We start from the raw sequence: 19,333 nt of genomic DNA on the forward strand, positions 1-19,333 counted from the left end.
GTTGAGGAGAATTTTGAATGGGATTTTAGATGCCACCAAAAAAGGATCCGAAAAGAGTTCACAAACGATTCAAAGGAGTTTTGAGAATACCCCAAGGGGAAGTTGAGAAGGGATTTGCTTCGCCTTTGAGATTGGTTCAACACAGATTTTGAGAAAAACTTTGCTGCGGATTTGTGCACTCCAAACTCCAAACAAGACTCAACATAAAACCGACTCAAGGCTCAAGCACTCTCCTGAAAGCAAATCTACATGTATGCAATGATTTATTAGCCGGTTGATTCAAGTTTAACCTAGAAACTATATGCTTCACACAATTATAGGAAAAATTTTGAAAAAACTCGTATTTTTAGTTTGCACAAACACCCGAGATGTTACACATAGTCCACGTCTAACATACAGCATGTGTGCCACGACAGCATCCAAAGTGGGTTATTAAAACCCAGATATGTCCCAAAAACTTGTATATTTTCAAGAATGACGCTATTTGTGATGTTTAGAGATATGTGATGAACAACTTTAAAGTTCATTAACTGGAATGACACCATTCGCTGAGTTTAGTCGCTGAGTTTAGGAACCCGCATATATATCACTTTCGAAGTTTGGACACCTGAATAATACACCGAGCGAAGTTTAGGTAGTACCTATGAATTTCAGTAAAGAAACAAAAAGAAAAAGAAAACAAACGAAAGCTGCTACAGACCTCACAAGTCACAAGCACGCAACCAACGCGGCAACATGAATTACGATCGATAACCCACGGGAAAAGCGTACGATGTCGAAGATGAAATTGCTGTAGCTCGCTGACGATCCTTGTCTTATCTCGGTGAGTTATCCCGAGATAGTGGCCGTGCATTGAACATTGTCGCTGGCGTAGGTGGCTTCGTCCTGTATCAGGCCGATGGTGACCGGCTGGCACACGTAGCTCTGCTGTATCGTTTTCCCTTTCTTCCCCAGCGGATAGTAGGTGACACTCGAGGTCACCAGCACCAGGGCGCGGAACCTGGACGCTAAGTGGTAGTTCTCCCAGATGTAGCTGGTGTTTATGATGCTGAGCCGTTTCTGCAGCGTGATCGTCGTCTGTGGAGGCACAGTGAAGTTCTTCAGAGTCACTTTGCCAATCTGCCCGTACGGGGGCTCCATGTCGATGAGGCTCACGCGGGTGCCGTCGCAGTCGATCTTGGTGCGGCCGCGGGGGTTGTTGGCGATGAGGATGACGCGAAGATTTATCCGCTGCGCCTTCTTGTATGTCACCTGAGTAGTAGGCTCACGATCCCCACCGGAACAGCCAAGGAAGCATTCCTTGGGAAGTGGCAATGGTCGTTCGACACCTGGAGATTGTTTCTGATCGTGAGGCAGAAAAATAAAACAAACATTTCTTTTAATTTGCACTAGTGTGATGATGATTTTTTCTGAAATACACTTGTGTTGTCGCAGGCAAGCAAGGGGCCAGACCTCGACGACGACGACTGAGCTTGGGTGCTCCTGCACCTGTTGCCGGTTTTGCTACCTTGTCAAGGGAGCTTGGATGATGATTCTCTGCTGGCACAGGCGGCGACGACGACTTGGATGTTGCAGTAGCAGGAAACGTTGTGTTCCAAAAGGCGTCGGCGCCGATGTATCCATTGTTCACGGAGAGGCTCATGTCTTGGGAGGGGAGCACGGCGTCGATCACCAATGAGACCACGGTGATGGTGACCACGGTTACCGCGGCAGCCACCGCGAAGCGCAGCATGGCGAGACATCCGAATCTGCTTGTTTGCTCGCCATCGTCGTCGTCGTCGGCGCTTGCAATGATATATTTTATGTTACTCATCTTTTTGCACTTGTCTCTACCACTACGAGTGAACAATGGATCAGAGGAAGAAGATGTGTGTACTTATGCAAACCCATCAGCCTTCCACCTGCGTGGGAGTAGCTAGTAGCTAGCAAGAAAATTGGAGGCCCCACGCCACGGCCACATGAGGCATGCGATAATTACTATATTAATCTACAAGATTATAGTAACTCCTTACTAAGCGGTTTAATTACAGTAATTATCCCCATGTATTATAATAACCTAACTATCATAAATATGTATACATATTATCATAAATTAGTATATAAAATTATCGTAAATGGAAGTGGCTACAGAATAACATATTTTATAGCTAATTTGGACTAATTTTTAGCCTAATTAGTAACTAGCCATGTGATTCAAAACATGCCCATATCATCAGCAACGAAGCCAGCGGTGGGGCTAGGGGGCTCCAACCCCTCCTACCGCTGCTGGCCCAGTGGAATCCCTAGTACTCTCCTTCTAATTTTAGATACAAATTTATAAGGTAAGATAGGCTGAGAACTCTATTTTTTAGATATATTTTGTGAATTTCATCATTGATTTATATTTTTAATATAAGACTACTTTAAGCTAATATATATTTTTCTATTATGAAGAGTAATATATAGTAGAGCTAATTCAATGTAGAACTTTTATTCAGCCCTCCTAAATTTTTTTCTAACTTCGTCCCTGCATATCATCGCACATTTCTTTTACACATCCTCCATCCCACCACCACAACCACACACAATTGCCATCTGTTTGTTCCTCTCGTAACAGAAGATGCCACCACCTTCCTCCAACGGTCCAATGAAAGCTGGCCACTAGATGAGCTCTCCACCGGTGAGGTGGCCACTGTAATGGATAGATCTGATGATCCTCCAATTGTGCTAAACTATTTTTCCCATCCCCAATACCTCCCTTGCAGTTGCTTATGGTAGAGTTGTTCTATGGTAATGCATAGAACACATTTTTTGTTTTCGTAGGACCAAAGTAGTCCCAAACATACCTTTTTGTAATTAAGCTGGTTCCATAAGTCTGGGGGTTTGTTGACCACTTGAGTTTATATAAGGTAAATTGTAAAGCTTATATATATATATATATATATATATATATATATATAAGTTTGGCTAATTCATAAAAAAAAAGTTCGGTAAATTTCATAAAAAAAGTTCGGCTAAACCATGAACATAGTTTTATGGTTAGAAGCACCGTAGATAAATTGTCAATGCATTTCCGTTCATGTATCTGCATTGCTAAGCTACTAAGGTTCAGAACAACCGTGCCTTAAAATACAAGACCCATTCATATTTTGGGTAGTGCTATAGGCAAAATGTTCAATATTTTTTTTTTGTTTTTTCCAACAACAAGACTCAAAAGAAAAACCTTTATGTAAATAGGTCTCGAAGAGAGAGGATATCTAGATTTGGGTTATATCTCTTCTTACACCCAAAATGGGTCTTTTATATTGGTATTATGTTGGAGACCCATTTTTGGGTTTGAGTTCTACAATGAGTCTCTTATGGTTCGTAATAACGCTGTACTTATGATATGTATTTTGTATTTCTATAAATCTAGAGATGGTGTTACTACATACTGTTCGAAAAAAAGATGGTGTGAGCTACGTTGCCAGGTCGAAACTTGGGATCGCTGAGCAATATGTTGTTGGCTCGACAGTGATAAGTGATCAAAGAACAAAAAAAATATGTGTCTACCGATATAAAATTTGAACTTAAGACCAAAACATTCTCTCAAATGTCCAAACCAGCTCAGCAATGTAGCACTTGTGACCATATAACTGACGCTTGCTATTCTTTTAACTATATTTTACAAATCTTATATTGTATATTTGACACTCTAGATGATCTCAAATGTAATAACTACATAGTTGTAGATCTCGTCGAGTACTATGACTTTGATATTCTCATTGTCTCCATTCATCATTGTTAATCATCTCAAATTGGATCAGAGAACTGATATTAAATATTTACACATGTCATCTCAAAATCAAAAAGTTTTCAACTACAAAGATCTCTTTGAACTATATAGTTTTCATATAAAGTTTTGTCTTGAGCCAGCCTCACCATAAAAAAATTATGATTTTTCTTTTGCAAACAGGATATCACTGACAGTTGTAATCATATATTGACAGTGAAAGTCCAACTATCACGGGTGATTGTGGTATCATTACCGGTTAAAGCCATGAACCGGTAACAACACACTATAACAGCCAATTCAAAAGCAATCAGCAGTGATAGTCTAGCAATGATTGCCTGTTCTGTGGTAGTGTGACCACTCAGCTCCTGGTACAGTTCCACCAGCCTAGAAATAATCTTAATACTTTTATCAACAAATTAAAACAAGACACGTCCTTTTTACTGAACCACAAATTATGTACTCCCCTTGTCCATAAATGTTTGTCACCATTATTTGTGTGCCGATAACTTTAACTCAATGTATAGAAAATATGTGCAACATTTCTATTTCAAAATAAATTTGTTAAAAAACTAGTTTCAAATATCTATCCAATGATACGAATTATGTATTATGAATATTTATATTATTTAATATATACTTAATCAAAATTGTTTCTTGAGAAGCGAAAACAATAGACATTTAGGGACGGGGAAGTACTTACGCAAACCATACCACTTTTGTGTAGAAAAACCTCAATTATTGCTGATCTATTTGTTTTAAAAAAACTGGAAGGTGTCTTTTTTATCACAAAACTGGAAGATATCTCCATTACGAAATAATTGATACCAAATCTTTGGCAACCAGCACCTGTGTACAAGTAGGGATATTATCCCTGACAGACACCAAGTTTGGACTTAAATCAGCCCCAAAGGCAGCTAGCTAGGCTATGTGTACCATATTACAAGATCGTGGATTATGAGCAACACTCCAAGAAACAAAACTACAAGCAAGTAAATCTTTGTTAATCAAAGGGAAAAGGCGAAAGGCTCACTTTTGGTTAACTTGTGCCGTATATATAAAAATGAAAAGAGTACTTTTTAAGTTGAGTAAGTGCCAAGCTTTGTAGGATGCCAACAAAGGGATAAAATTAAGTTAGATTGCTTTATTAGTATTTTCAGATTTAACGCCCTTTATTAAAGGGATAACATTGATTCGCGGGATTTGTTCCCACTATCATACCCGCAATAATGGATGTCTTTCCCTATTTGTTTTGATTTGCTCTGAAGACGAGTTTTCTTTCGGCCCTGTTTGATGTGCTACAATTTGATATGATTCGTTGCTTCACGTGCTGACAAAGCACCGATGTTCTTTTTTTCCTTTCTCTACATGTGTTCTGCAATGAGTCGATGAGTTCTACACAAGCAACTGAGACATGTGGAGACATGTTTCCTTGTACGCTTTCAAATAAAAAAACACGATCACCTATATATAGTTATTTGCGAAGAAAAAACAAAGAAACAAAGAGATGAGACAATTTTATATCAAAAATAAAACTGTTGACACCGTTTTTGGCACGTGTCAAAATAATCAGAGTGGACTAATTAGCAGAAGGAAAGTTATTGTATTATACTGATAGAAATGTGCCGATGAAAATCAGCCAATGGAAATTGTTGCCGATGAGTAGTGGTGATCTATGGGAAGGTTGTCTTTTGACTTAAACTCAGAGGCGTTGTTAACAAGATTGGAGATGTCATTGTCGATGTCGATCTGAAGACTATTGCCGATGAAGCTTGTGATGATACAATGCCGATGTCGATATAGGAAGATCTGAAGATTACTCCCGATGGAAAGCATGGTGCCGATGTCGATGAAGGAAAATCTGAAGACTGCTGTCGATGAAGCTTATGATGATGGGGAGCATGCCGATGGAGCAGAGGCCGATGGAAGTTTCATCGTAATTAAGACGGACAAGGAAGTAGATAGGTGTCGTTTTCCTTTTCTGTATTTGTTACAATATGATTCCTATAAGAGTCGTATTTTTCCTTAGATATGAATTCAGTGTCCTAGTTGTATTTGATTATGTTTCTTTAGATCAGATTACAAATATGGACCGATGGACAATGTAAAAAGATATATCAATCAAATATCAAACTATTTTTACTCTTATTCGCATCTACTTACTTTTCGACGACTACGTCAATTTGCATATTTTCTTTCTTACGAGTTCTCATCGATTCGGCGAGCTACATCGCTTCAGTGCGACCTTCGAAGATCCTCGAGTTCCGAGTGAGTACCTCTTGGCCGTGACTTCTGGGCGTATCGCTATTGTCAGGACCAAAGTGCTCGAGTTATCAACCTTGTCGATTGATAGGTCAAGTCGACTGGCACCCTTTGGATGTCGAATCGAGTATTAGCCCTTTGTGTTTACAGATCTACTTTTGCATCAACACATCTTTTGGCACGCCTAGTGGGACACGTCAACAAGATCAATATGTTGAATCCTGAGATTGACACGGAGAACGTCATCGTGATATCAGAAGCAGATCTCAAGGAAGAGCACAAGCAGGCTACGAAAAAAGCTATAGAGGATTATAGGCAGCTCTGCCTGAAATCATTCAGCTTGAACAGGAGCGGAGAAGTCATCTAGAAGCAAGATCTACCGTTGCCTCAATAGGTTACCTTTGACTCCAATCCTGATAAACTTCAAGAGATGGTTAATTCTGCAGTAAATCATGCTTTGATTAACCACACCAATCTGTTGTCCAATACTGTTTATAATGTTGTGGTTCGAACTTTTAAAGAAGGACAAGCACCACCACTTTATGTTAGGCCAGCTTATCACCAACCAGGACTACCATCGGTCAGTGCTCCATCGGCTCCCTCAGCCGTTGCGGGTGCAGAAGTTACTTCTCCTACAGTTTCGGCAAGTTTGCCTAATGATCAATCTATGTTGATAGGATCAGATCCAATGCTTTCAGGAGGACGAGTTTAACTCAGTACAGATCTATCGACATCAGCTATGTCAGGGCCTGCATCTCAGAATAGCTAGATTCCTGCTAATTGGTGGGGATACGGTATGCCTCCGAAGTTGTTGCCTCAAGGGTTTGATGCGGTAGGAAAAGCTCTTGTATCATCGGCTGCTCTAGTCTCGCCGATGACTTAGATACCCCAGTATTCTACAACAATTACTGTGTAGCCAATTTCAGGAGGTCTCCAGGTGCCTTCGTTACGAGCACCTATGCAAGTACATCGGCAAATCTGATGCCGATGCAACAGAGGGCTCTTGCTATGAGTCAACCTATGGTGCAGTTCATGCCTCAAGCTAGTTATGCTAATTTTCCAACAATGTCAGCAAGTTACCAACCATCGGCAAACTTTGTGCCGATGAATTATAATAATAGTTGCTCAAGGCAGTTACTTATTCAGCATACAGCAGCAGAACTATCAAGTTGCAGAAACTCAGCAAGGTCATATGCAAGCTGGCTTCTAAAATCACGCATCGGCAGCTCAGCCGATGAACCCTGTCCAACAGGTTGGTGGGCCACAAGCAGCAACGAATATACAAATTGCTGGAGATCGTATGCCACAAAGACACTGGAAGCATATCAGCAGGTACCTCCCATAGAAATTCAGCCAGTTCATCGGTTGGAGGCTGATGCTTATTGGACCGATAAGATAGCAGAAATTATGAGAGATCAGTTTGGGATAAAAACCAAAGTTAATAGTTATTCTTATCGGACACCATACCCTCCAGCTTATGATTTGATTCCTCTCCCAAATTGATACAAGGAACCAGATTTCACCAATTCTTTGGACAAGATAATACATTGACGATGGAGCATGTTAATCGCTTCATTATTGAATGTGGAGAGGCAGCTAGTACAGATGAATTAAGAGTATGATTATTGTCATCATCTCTGTCTGGATCGGCATTCACGTGGTTCATATCATTATCACCAAATTCTGTTATCACTTAGGCCGATCTAGAGAAACAATTTTATAAGTACTTCTTTGCTGGAGTCCATGAAAAGAAGCTTACCAATTTAGTGAAGATGAGGCAACGTAATGATGAAATCGGTAGAAAGCTTTGTGTAGAGGCTACGAGATGTGAAGAACAAATGCTACAGCCTGGTGCTGGATGATCGGTAGCTTGCTGATCTAGCTTTTCAAGGGTTGTTGCCACATCTCAAAGACAAGTACGCTTCTTAGGAGTTTGAGCCTAGAAAGAATTGGAGCAAAAAGGTGTCATTTGTCGATAAAGCAGAAGACTCTGATTCTGATGAAGAACCAATTATCGGTTTGGCTGAGTGGATTAAGAATAAAAGGATGATATCTTGCCCTTTTGGTTAGAGAGAAACAGAGAAATTCACTTTTGACATCAGCAAAGCTTATAGGATATTTGATCTTTTACTTCAAGAGGGTCAAATTAAGCTGTCACCCAATCATGTGATTCCATTGGCAGAAGAGCTGAAGAAGATCAAGTACTGCAAATGGCACAATGCAACTTCACACAGTACAAATGAGTGCAAGGTGTTCAGGCAGCAGCTGCAATCAGCTATCGAGTCTGGAAGAATTAAGTTTGATAACTCCAAAACCCAGAAGCCGATAAAAATCAATCAGCATCCTTTCCCAGCAAATATGTTGGATGCCAAGGGTAAGACCAAGGTATTGACATTAGAGGCTGCTGAGAAGAACGCATCAGTGGGTCCCCGAAATCGGATAACTATTGATGACACAAAAGGAAAGGGTTTGCTAAAAGAAAGTAGCAGTTTCAAGAAACCTCCTCGACCTGGCATTGTAATCACTCATCGGCGGCAACAGGGAGGAAGGCAACAGGAGAATTAGCATCGGCGAGAGGACCGATATCGACAACAGCAAGAAGAGAGACGTCGAGAAGAATGGCAATGTCATAAAGATCATTGGAACTGCCCGTTTTTCATCCATTGCTAGGAAGAAGGCATTAAATTGCCAACTGTTGAAAATTGCCCTAAGTGTAATGGTTACTATTGAACCAATCAGCCAGAAAGGAGGTTTTAGCCTGGTAATCAGGGCTTGACTATCAGTACATGATCGGCTGGGGGCAGACTCAGTGTACATGAAAGGCTTGGTAAGCATGCTAGCTATTTTGTAAGGAATCAAGAAGAGCTTGAGGAGATGGCAAATGCAAGAGTTCCTGATGAAGAAATATTCTACAGGGACCCTAATATATGTCGTGTAGAGTCAACTAAGACCTGTTATCAGCCGATCTGGAAAACTAAGCTTCCCCAATGGTGCCCTGAGGGTCTGACGAAGACATAGAGGAGAAGGATGCAGTGTCAGCGCTAGGAAGACCTATATAGAGAGGAAAGCTTTTCTAATAAGAGACCAGAAGATCAGCAGTGGCAGCCAAGACACAAGGGTAAGGGCCCATCGGTAGATATTAATATGGTGTTTATGATGCCGATGGAGTTTTTGGCACCTTCTGATGATGAGGAAGAAGTTGTTCTCTCCGATCAATTAGCTTAGCTGACACTAGATCCAATGATGGCTATTTTTGAGAAACCTGCTGATGATGAGAGACAACACCTCAAAGATTTGTTTGTTAAGAGCATAGTTGATGGACAACTTGTGTCTAAGATACTCATCGATGGGGGATCTGCAATTAATATTATGCCCTATGTGATGTATCGGAAACTTGGCAAAGGAGATCAAGACTTGACCAAGACCGATATGATGCTGAAGGATTTTGAAAGTAATGTTTCACCAGCCAAGGGACCAGTGTGCGTTGAATTGACCATCGGCAGCAAGACCTTGCCGACAACGTTCTTTGTTATTAATGGTAAGGGTGCGTACAATCTGCTTCTGGGGAGGGACTGGATTCATGCCAATTGTTGTGTTCCTTCCATGATGCATCAATGCCTCGTATAGTAGGTTGGGAATAATATTGAGGTTGTCCTTGGTAATTCTTCTTACATCATCACATCGGTAGAATCAGATACTTATGAGAGAACCAAATGCATATCAGGAGAAGCTTGGGAGAAGAAGTTCCTCAGAGTTGTGGATTACGAGATTCCACCGATCCAAGCAGTCAGTTCTGATGATGAGTATTAATGGATAGGTTTGCCGATGATGGAAAGTTAGGTCACGGATTCACATCGGCTGATGATTTAGTAGAGGTAGATATTGGTAGTGGTGAAAGGCCAAGGCCTACTTTTAATAGTGCTAAGTTAGATTCCAAGTGTAAGCAGCAATTGACTGATTTATTAAAGGAATATAAGGATTGTTTTGCTTGGGATTATACTGAGATGCCTGGATTAGACCGATCGATAGTTGAACATCGGTTACCTATCAAGTCTGGATTTCGACCATATCAACAGCCAGCACGCCGATGCAACCCTAATGTACTTCCTGTGGGGGTATAAACCCCTATACCCTTACGGCCAGACTTGGGCCAGGAGGCTTGGCCCATTACGAGACAAACTCAAGGTTTGATCCGACAGCTCGGAGTTTCGCGCAAGGAAACAAGACGTGGAGATCAAGCAGGATTCTAGTCGATTAAAATAGGAATTGATATCAAACTATCTATGGCAATTGTAACCGACTAGGATTAGTTTCTAGATCTGTAACCCTGCCCTCCGGACTATATAAGGAGAGGCAAGGGACCCCCCTAGGACATCAATATTCTCTCAACACAAATCAATACAACCAGACGCAGGACGTAGGTGTTACGCCAACTCGGCGGCCGAACCTGGATAAAAAGCTTGTCCGTGTCTTGCGTCACCATCGAGTTCGTAGTTTGCGCACCGTCTACCGATAAACTACTACCGTGGGTATACCCCAGGGTAGACTGCCGACCAGCTTTCGTCGACAGTGGCGCGCCAGGTAGGGGGTGTGCGTACAACTTCTCCGGCGAACAAGATGGTCATAGTTCCAGCTTCCGCGGCCGTACCTGAAGGCCTCACGTTCACCGTCAGCCAGATCACGTGGACGACGCGCGGCGGTGGTCTCACGACCACGGTTTCGGAAGAAACCCAGATCCAATCTGGGATCACGTCGCCTCCGACCACTCGGATGACGGCACCGAGCGCCCGACCACCACTCCCACGCTACAAGGGGAAGGAGGTCGACTGCTCGGATCTTCTCTAAGCATTTGATCGCGCTGATTCCAAGCTACTCGAAGCTTCCCAACTAGTAGATGGGATCTCGTGCCAGCCTGATCAAGCCGCTCTAACGGGTTTTTTCAACTCCCACCGGCCAACTCATGTCGTTACACACGAACGGCTGAGAACGTCTCTGACAATAACCTCAACTCCCTCAGGACGATTCGTCAAGCTCGAGGCTAACCCGGAGGAGGATTACCCATGCGGTCTGAACAACTCGGCCTCTCTCTACTCATGGCACGTCCAATCCCTTTTCAACAAGGTGGGTTGGCTGCCAAAACGGAACGGTCGACCAGCTCGTCATTACGTCAACATGGTGACGATCCGAGAACTACGGGACGGCCAGCCCTCCAGCACAAACTCGAGCACTGGTTCCGTCCCCACCGAGGTCATAGACTCCGAAGACGAGGACTACAACCTGGATTTGCCTTCACATCCTCCAGGCTTCCCTCGTTTCCCGGTCTTTCCACCGCGGCGAGGAGACATTGTTTTCAATGTCAGCGCCGACGAGCCGGTCGTCGATGGAGAATCAGACGAGCAGAGGCAGCTCCGCGAGCAGCGTAACGCCGATCGCGCCCGACGACGCGCGGACGAGGAACGTCAAATCCCGCCGCATAATCTCAGCGACGCTTTCGACATGGTCAGGGATCAGCCAGTTTACAAAACGCCAAGCGCCAACGTGGCTGTCACCATGGCCAATTTAGATTGGCTCCCTGATACTCCCGAGTGCCAGGGCGTCCGAACCAGCGTTCGAGCACATCTGATCGCCGTAATGGGACAGACATCCACTCTGCTCAAAAGAGCCCAACCCGTCTCCTATACGGAGGCCAGTTCCGACCAGACTCACCGCAGTCGGACCTCACCGCAGCCCAGCAGGCACCACCGCAGCCGTTCTCCCGACAATCATCAAAAAAACTCACGGCGTGGCGATGGCGGTCGGGATGCTGGCGGTCGCCGCGAGCAGAATCATGGGCGTGGTCAGGAAGTAAACCAGCACAGGGATCTTCGATACAACATCCCTCCCAAAGACGCCCGAGACCGCATCAACAGGCGCGCCACGGATAGAGCAGTCCACGAAAACCTACGTCGTATCGAATATGACGCAACACACGGCCCCCGGGCCTGAGGCAATTCTCCTCACACCTCCGCCAGGTCGTATGGCCCCGCAACTTCAAGCTCGAGAAACTAAAAAAATACGACGGCAAGGAAAATCCGGAAAACTGGATCACTCTGTATGAGATCGCCGTTCGATCAGCAGCAGGAGACGAGCACGTCATGGCCAACTACTTCCCAGTAGTCCTCGACCAGGCTGGTCACCAGTGGCTCCTTGGCCTGCCCGAGGACTCCTTCGACTCTTGGGAAGAGCTGCGCCAGGCTTTCATCGACAATTTTATCGCAACATGCGAGCAGCCTGGAAACAAGTACGACCTCAAAAGGATAAGGGACAGGAAAAACGAGCCTCTGCGCGATTACATCCGACGATTCTCGGATATGCGCCTTAAGATCCCAAAGATTTCCCACGACGAGGCCATATCTGCTTTCATCAAGGGGCTGCACTTCCATGAAGCACTAAGGAACAAGCTGTTGTGCAAAAGGCCAACAACGATGGCCGAGCTCCTCGCCACGGCTAAAAATTACGCCGACGCCGACGACGCAGAAAAACTCATCCGGGATGATGCGAGAGGTCCCGACCAGCCTCCCCGGCGAGATGATAGTCGCGGTCGTTTCGACAACAGGAACCACCGCCGTCCCGACAACCGTGATCACAGGGAAGGTTGGGATAGGCGGCGTGACAATCGCGACGATTTCAGAGGAAAGCGCCCCCGCGACCATGACCACAAAGTGAATACAGTCAAACGCCCCAACGGGCGGCGGGACTACCAAGAAGACTACAACAAAATGTTGAAGGGACCATGCCAACTGCATCCAAAGTCCAACCATACCATGGAAGAGTGCCGCGTCCTCAAAAACATTTACACACGGCGGGCCGCCCAAGACGACTCCACCAAAAAGAATGGGAAGCAAGACGGACGCGACCACGAAGATGAGGACGAGGACCAAGATAGGGACCCACGACAACAGTATGTCAGTCCCACCGACGTGGTCCACTCCATCTTCGAGGGCAAGGTCTCCATCGAATCTAAGCGAGAAAGAAAGCTCCTAAAAAGAGCCTGCCTCAACATAGACAGCTCGGACGACCTGATCGCAGACCCGAAATTCCCCCCGTTGTCACACAGAGAGATCTCCTTCAGCAGGAAGGATCAGTGGGCCGCTATCCCAGAGCCAGGTCGTTTCCCTCTAATCCTGGACCCTTGCATCAACAGCATTAGATTCGAGCGGGTGCTCGTGGACGGAGGAAGCTCCATCGACATCCTTTTCTGTAACAGCCAGCCCGCTCTCAAGTTATCTCCGGCACAGCTAAAACCCTACGACGCTCAATTCTGGGGAGTCCTGCCCGGCCAGAGTTCAGTGCCCCTCGGACAGATAACATTGCCTGTCCAATTCGGCACATCCGACCACTTCCGAACAGAGTTCGTCAACTTCGTGGTCACTGACTTCGACGGGACTTACCACGCTATACTGGGCCGACCATCGCTAACAAAGTTCATGGCAGTCCCACATTACTCATACCTAGTCCTTAAAATGCCCACGGAGAAAGGTGTCCTAACCGTCAGGGGCAACGTCTACACTGCATATACTTGCGAGGAGGAGAGCTTCAAGATCACCGAAGCAATCGATCTCTCAATCCGCATGGCAGAGACAGCAACCCAGGCTGCACAGCTACCCCCCGACCAGCTTCGACTACCCGAGCAGGAGACCGCCAGAAAGAACTCAAAATCCAAGGAACACAAGGAAGTGCAGCTGGTCGAAGGCAGCCCCGAGAAGACGGCCCTCATCGGGGCCAACCTGGACCCTAAATAGGAAGACGCGCTCGTCAGGTTTCTAAGGGACAATGTAAGCGTCTTCGCATGGAAACCCGCAGACATGCCCGGCGTCCCACGAAACCTGATCGAGCACTCCTTAAATGTCTCGAAGACCGCAAGACCCATCAAGCAAAAGCTGCGACAGTTCGCTCGTGATAAAAAGGAGGCTATTAGGACAGAAATAACACGGCTTCTAGCAGCCGGATTCATAAAAGAAGTGTATCATCCCGATTGGCTCGCCAATCTGGTTCTTGTACGCAAAAAGAATAATGAATGGAGAATGTGCATTGATTACACTGACCTCAATAAACACTGTCCTAAAGATCCTTTTGGTCTCCCTCGCATCGACGAGGTGGTCGACTCAACGGCCGGATGCGAACTCCTTTCTTTTCTAGATTGCTACTCTGGTTATCACCAGATCTCGCTAAGGGAAGACGATCAGATCAAAACATCTTTCATTACCCCTTTCGGTGCATATTGCTATACGACCATGTCCTTCGGACTCAAAAACGCCGGGGCCACCTATCAAAGGGCCATCCAGCAATGCCTCCACGACGAGATTCGTGACGACCTCGTCGAGGCTTATGTAGACGACGTCGTCGTCAAAACAAGGGACGCCAGCACCCTAATCGACAACTTAGACCGAACCTTCAAGGCGCTCAACAGGTACAAGTGGAAGCTTAACCCCAAAAAGTGCATCTTCGGCGTCCCTTCCGGTCTACTACTCGGCAACGTCGTCAGCCGCGACGGCATACGGCCGAATCCTTCAAAAGTAAAAGCAGTACTCGACATGCGACCACCTAAAAATGTCAAGAACATTCAGAAGCTCACCGGATGTATGGCCGCACTCAGCCGCTTCATTTCAAGACTAGGAGAAAAAGGCCTCCCTTTCTTCAAACTCTTGAAGGCGTCGGAAAAATTTTCTTGGACAGAGGAAGCCGACGCTGCGTTCACCCAGCTTAAGACTTTCCTCACTTCACCGCCTATTCTTACAGCGCCTCAGCCCAATGAAAACCTACTCCTTTACATTGCTGCAACCGACAGGGTTGTTTCCACGGCAATAGTGGTCGAGCGAGACGAGCCGGGACATGTCTACAAGGTCCAAAGACCCGTTTACTTCATAAGCGATGTCCTAAACGAGTCCAAGGCCAGATATCCACAAATACAGAAGCTCATATACGCCATCCTGATAACGTCGAGAAAGCTAAAGCACTACTTCGACGGCCATCGAGTCTTGGTAAGCACCAGTTTCCCTCTTGGGGATATTCTGCGCAATAAAGACGCTAATGGCAGAATCGTAAAATGGGCAATGGAATTATGCCCATTCTCCCTGGAATTTCGGAGCTGCACCACAGTCAAGTCTCAGGCCCTGGTCGATTACATTGCAGAGTGGACGGATCTCAACGAACCTCCCGTTCCCGACGTCTCCGACCACTGGTCGATGTTCTTCGACGGGTCCTTGAATATCAACAGCGCCGGCGCGGGGATTCTTTTCGTGTCGCCTAACAAGGACAAACTGCATTACGTCCTTAGGATCCTTTTTCTGGCATCAAACAATGTCGCCGAGTACGAAGCATTCCTGCACGGCATCCGACTAGCCGTTGAGTTGGGAGTCAAACGCCTCTATGTCTATGGCGACTCCGCTTTGGTTATCAACCAGCTCAACAAGGAATGGGACGCAACACACGAAAAGATGGACCTCTACTGCAAAGAAATTCGCAAGTGGGAAACCAACTTCTACGGCATAGAATACATCCATGTGGTTCGGGATAAGAACCAAGCAGCAGATGCGTTGTCAAAGTTAGGGTCATCTCGGGCCCAGATCCCGTGGGGTGTTTTCGTCCAGGACATCCATGAGCCAAGCGTGGGCTCCGGCCTGGTCGAAAAGCAACCTACGGAAGCAATGCTCATAGACGACTCCACTCCGACAACCAGTGCCCGTGATTGGCGCACCCCGTTCATCAAATATATATCGGACGGGTCAGGCTTTTAGGACAAAACAAAGAACGAGCGCCTCATCCGACGATCGAAGAATTACATACTGGTGGACGGCAAACTTATGCGAAAAAATGCAAGTTCTGAAATGCTGCTCAAATGCATATCCCAGGATGATGGCATCAAGCTCCTAGACGACATACACGCCGGATCCTACGGCAATCATGCGGCCTCCAGAACGCTGGTCGGGAAAGCTTTCCGAGCAGGTTTTTATTGGCCAACCACGGTCAACGACGCAGAAAAACTGGTCCGACATTGTGAGGGACGTCAGTTCTTCGCTAAAAGGACCCACGTACCTGCTCATGAGATTCAAACTATCCCGTCGTCCTGGCCTTTCGCCTGCTGGGGGCTCGACATGATCGGGCCATTTAAACCGGCCCCTGGTAACTTCAAGTTCGTCTTCGTATTAATCGACAAGTTTTCAAAGTGGATTGAATACATGCCACTGGTCAAAGCAACCTCCGAGAAGGCTGTGGAGTTCCTCAATCAAATCATACACAGATTCGGGATCCCAAACAGTATAATCACCGACCTGGGTACTCAGTTCACTGGCACCACATTTTGGGACTTCTGCGATGACAGAGGCATAGTCATAAAATACGTGTCAGTAGCTCACCCATGGGCAAATGGGCAAGTTGAACGTACAAATGGAATGATCATCGACGCCCTAAAGAAAAGGTTGTACACCGAGAATGACAGAGCACCTGGTCGATGGATGAAGGAGCTACCGGCCGTGGTCTGGGGCCTCCGAACACAGGCTAGTCGGAACACCAGGGTGTCACCCTACTTCATGGTTTACGGCACCGAGGCAGTGCTGCCATCTGACATAACCATCGGATCTCCAAGGATTGAAAACTTCAACCAGTCAACGGCCGACAACACCAGGGAACTCGAAATCAACTGCATGGAAGAAAAGCGTCTATATTCGTGCCTTCGAACAGCAAAGTATCTTGCGGCAATCAGACGATACCACAACAGGAACGTTAAGGACCGTTCCTTCGTGGTCGGCGATCTGGTGCTCATGTGGAAAACAAGCCAGGAAGGAATGCACAAGCTTTCCACCCCCTGGGAAGGACCCTTTGTGGTCGCCGAAGTCACACGATCCACATCCTACAGATTGGCATATCCAGACGGAACACCCGTGCCTAACTCTTGGCACATAGACAAACTGCGCCGATTTTATCCATAAGTTCTAGTAACTTTTGCTTATAAGTCTCTTATAGTTGGCAATAATAAAAGTTTTTTTTCTTTTTGTCCATACTTTGTTTACACGCAGAGCTTTCGCCGAAGAGCAACAATGTCCTCTGCGACGGAAACTATTAACGACTATGAATCAAGAATAGTGACACGTCACTCAGATAACTTCACAGCGCTCAAAATAATAGTCATGACAAAAGCAAACTTTATTACAAACTTTACATACAAAGTTTACACTAAATACCCCGACGGGCGGTTACTAGTCTACTCCTACAGACTACCCTACTGGCCTACTGCTCGGGCTGATCACCCGCTTGGCCTTGCTGCCCGGACGAAGGGGTCGGGGCCACCGGCGCCTGGCTGGTCGAGACCGCAGGCGTCGACCGCCCATCTCCGGCAATGGACGCCCCCGACAACTCCCTGGCCGACCTGTCTGATCCCGGTTGGTCGGGGGGAGTGGCCGTCCCGCATAGATTGATGTGGCCGATCACCGTCGACGACAAGTCTAGCAGTCCAGCCCGAAGCTCGTCCGCCTCCTGCGGGCCGACTTCCTTGGGGTACCCCTTCTCCAGCCTGGACAAGTCAACAGGGGGTAGTGGGCACGCACCATGCTGAGGATATGCGCGCCAGCAAACTCCCCGGTGTCCTTCACGAACTGCTGGAGCCAGTCCCACGCTCGTTGCGCCTTTTCAACTGGCGTCAGCCTCGGCGCGCGGGGCTGGCTCTCCGGAAGCTCGGGGCTGATCAAGTCCAGGACCGGGGCTACTCCTTTCCAGATCCTACAACAATTAACCTTCCAGGAGTCCCGATCCTTGACCAGCTCGTCCAGGTGCTTCTTGGCGTTCACTTTGAGCACTGCAAATCAATCAAGATGTTAGTTTCAACCTATCGAAAAAAGCGATAAGTGGCAAATAACGGGGGCGGCGCGTATTACCAAACAACTCCCGATCCCTCCGGCCCAGCTCCTCCCCTGCTTGGTGCCCGACCTCCAGTGCCCCGGCAAGCTCTTGGCTGAGCTGCTCTTTCTCTTGCCGAAGGCGCGCGACCTCCTCCTCTAAGCCTACATGAATAATCCCCAGGTCAGCAAAGTCAACCAACGCGGTTACATACAGCCGCCTAGAAGTACGAGACTGACCTTCTCGCTGCCGATACTGGTCGGCTAAGCGTCGAGTAAGCTCGAGACGCTGCTCTTCCTGAGCGTTCATCTCGGCCACCTTCTCTCCAACCTCCAACCGCAGCCGGTCCACCTCTGCGGACAGGGCCTTGTTCTCGGCCACAATACCTTCTATTTGGTCGAAGCACCTCTTTCGGTACTTCGCCATTTTCATTGCGCCCTGCAAAGAAGAACATTTGTCGACCCATCAAGGTAACACAAAAAGTGTCAAGCGGCGCAAAGGATCACTTACCTTGACTTCATCCACGAGACGCTTGGCCGCGTGCTCCACCCTGTTGGCCTCCTCCGTCTCCGCGAGCTCCTCGTGCCCGATGAAGTGGTCCCCGCGTTGGCGCCACACGTATACGTGCTGGCGACCATCACGGGGGCGACCTTCAATTTCCTCCACCTCGTCGTCGGAGGCCGCCTAGGTTTCCTCGTTCGCTGCACCGCCACCATTCGTGGTCGCAGGCATCACCGGCCCCTGGACCAGGCCCGGGGAGCCCACGGACGAAGAGGCCCCAGCCCGAGGTGGCGTTGGGACCCCCCTCTCTTCGGCAGGGGGAGGGGTCGGGGCTCTGTCTTCCCCTTCCACGACGCTACTCGGGGGAGGGGTCCTTGCTGCCTCCCCATCCCTCGGCGGAGTGCTCACCGCGGCACTCGCCGGGGCATACTCTCCCTCGGCGGCTGTAGCAGCAGCCGTCGCCGCAGGCTGGTCTGTGGTCTGCGGTGCCGCGTCCTTAGCAGCACAAGCAGGCTCGGCCACCCTCCGGCCGGCGGCGTGGTCAGGGTTGACGTCCGACGCCGCGCTAAAGAACAAAGCAGCATTTTCAGCAAAAAAAACAATCGCCAAAGTGCGTAAGTCGAACACTTATAGATCTGATCGACGATGGGCCGCGGTGAACCTCCTCCTAGCCCTGCCGGTCGGCACCTGCGCCCCCGTTTCCATAACGCGCGGCGCAGGAGGGTCGCTGGCCACCCGATCAGTAGTGGCCGGTGCACTGTCCGGACGGCTACGAGGCCTTCGGACCAGCGACGGTGCGGCCTCCTCCTCCTCCTCGTCGTCGTCGTCGGTGATCCGGACGAGCCGACGGTGCTTTGGCGCTTGGCTGCTCTCCGCCGGCAGCGTCGGCGCAGGCGAAGGATCTGCTGCTAGCGGCCTTTTCCCCGCCACTCTCTCCTCGGTGGTCTG

At 47.4% G+C, this 19,333-nt stretch overlaps 1 protein-coding gene across 1 annotated transcript; it reads right to left on the bottom strand.

Moving 5' to 3' along the window:
* Positions 275 to 1,828, bottom strand: LOC110429917. Its single transcript, XM_021446666.1, has 2 exons — positions 1,453 to 1,828; positions 275 to 1,328 (listed from the first exon to the last, which is right to left on the bottom strand). The coding sequence occupies exons 1-2, from the start codon at positions 1,811 to 1,813 to the stop codon at positions 829 to 831; spliced, it is 861 nt and encodes a 286-aa protein (XP_021302341.1). The 5' UTR covers positions 1,814 to 1,828; the 3' UTR covers positions 275 to 828.

This window comes from Sorghum bicolor, chromosome 8 (assembly GCF_000003195.3).
Source record: "Sorghum bicolor cultivar BTx623 chromosome 8, Sorghum_bicolor_NCBIv3, whole genome shotgun sequence".
NCBI classification, from domain to species: Eukaryota; Viridiplantae; Streptophyta; class Magnoliopsida; order Poales; family Poaceae; genus Sorghum; species Sorghum bicolor.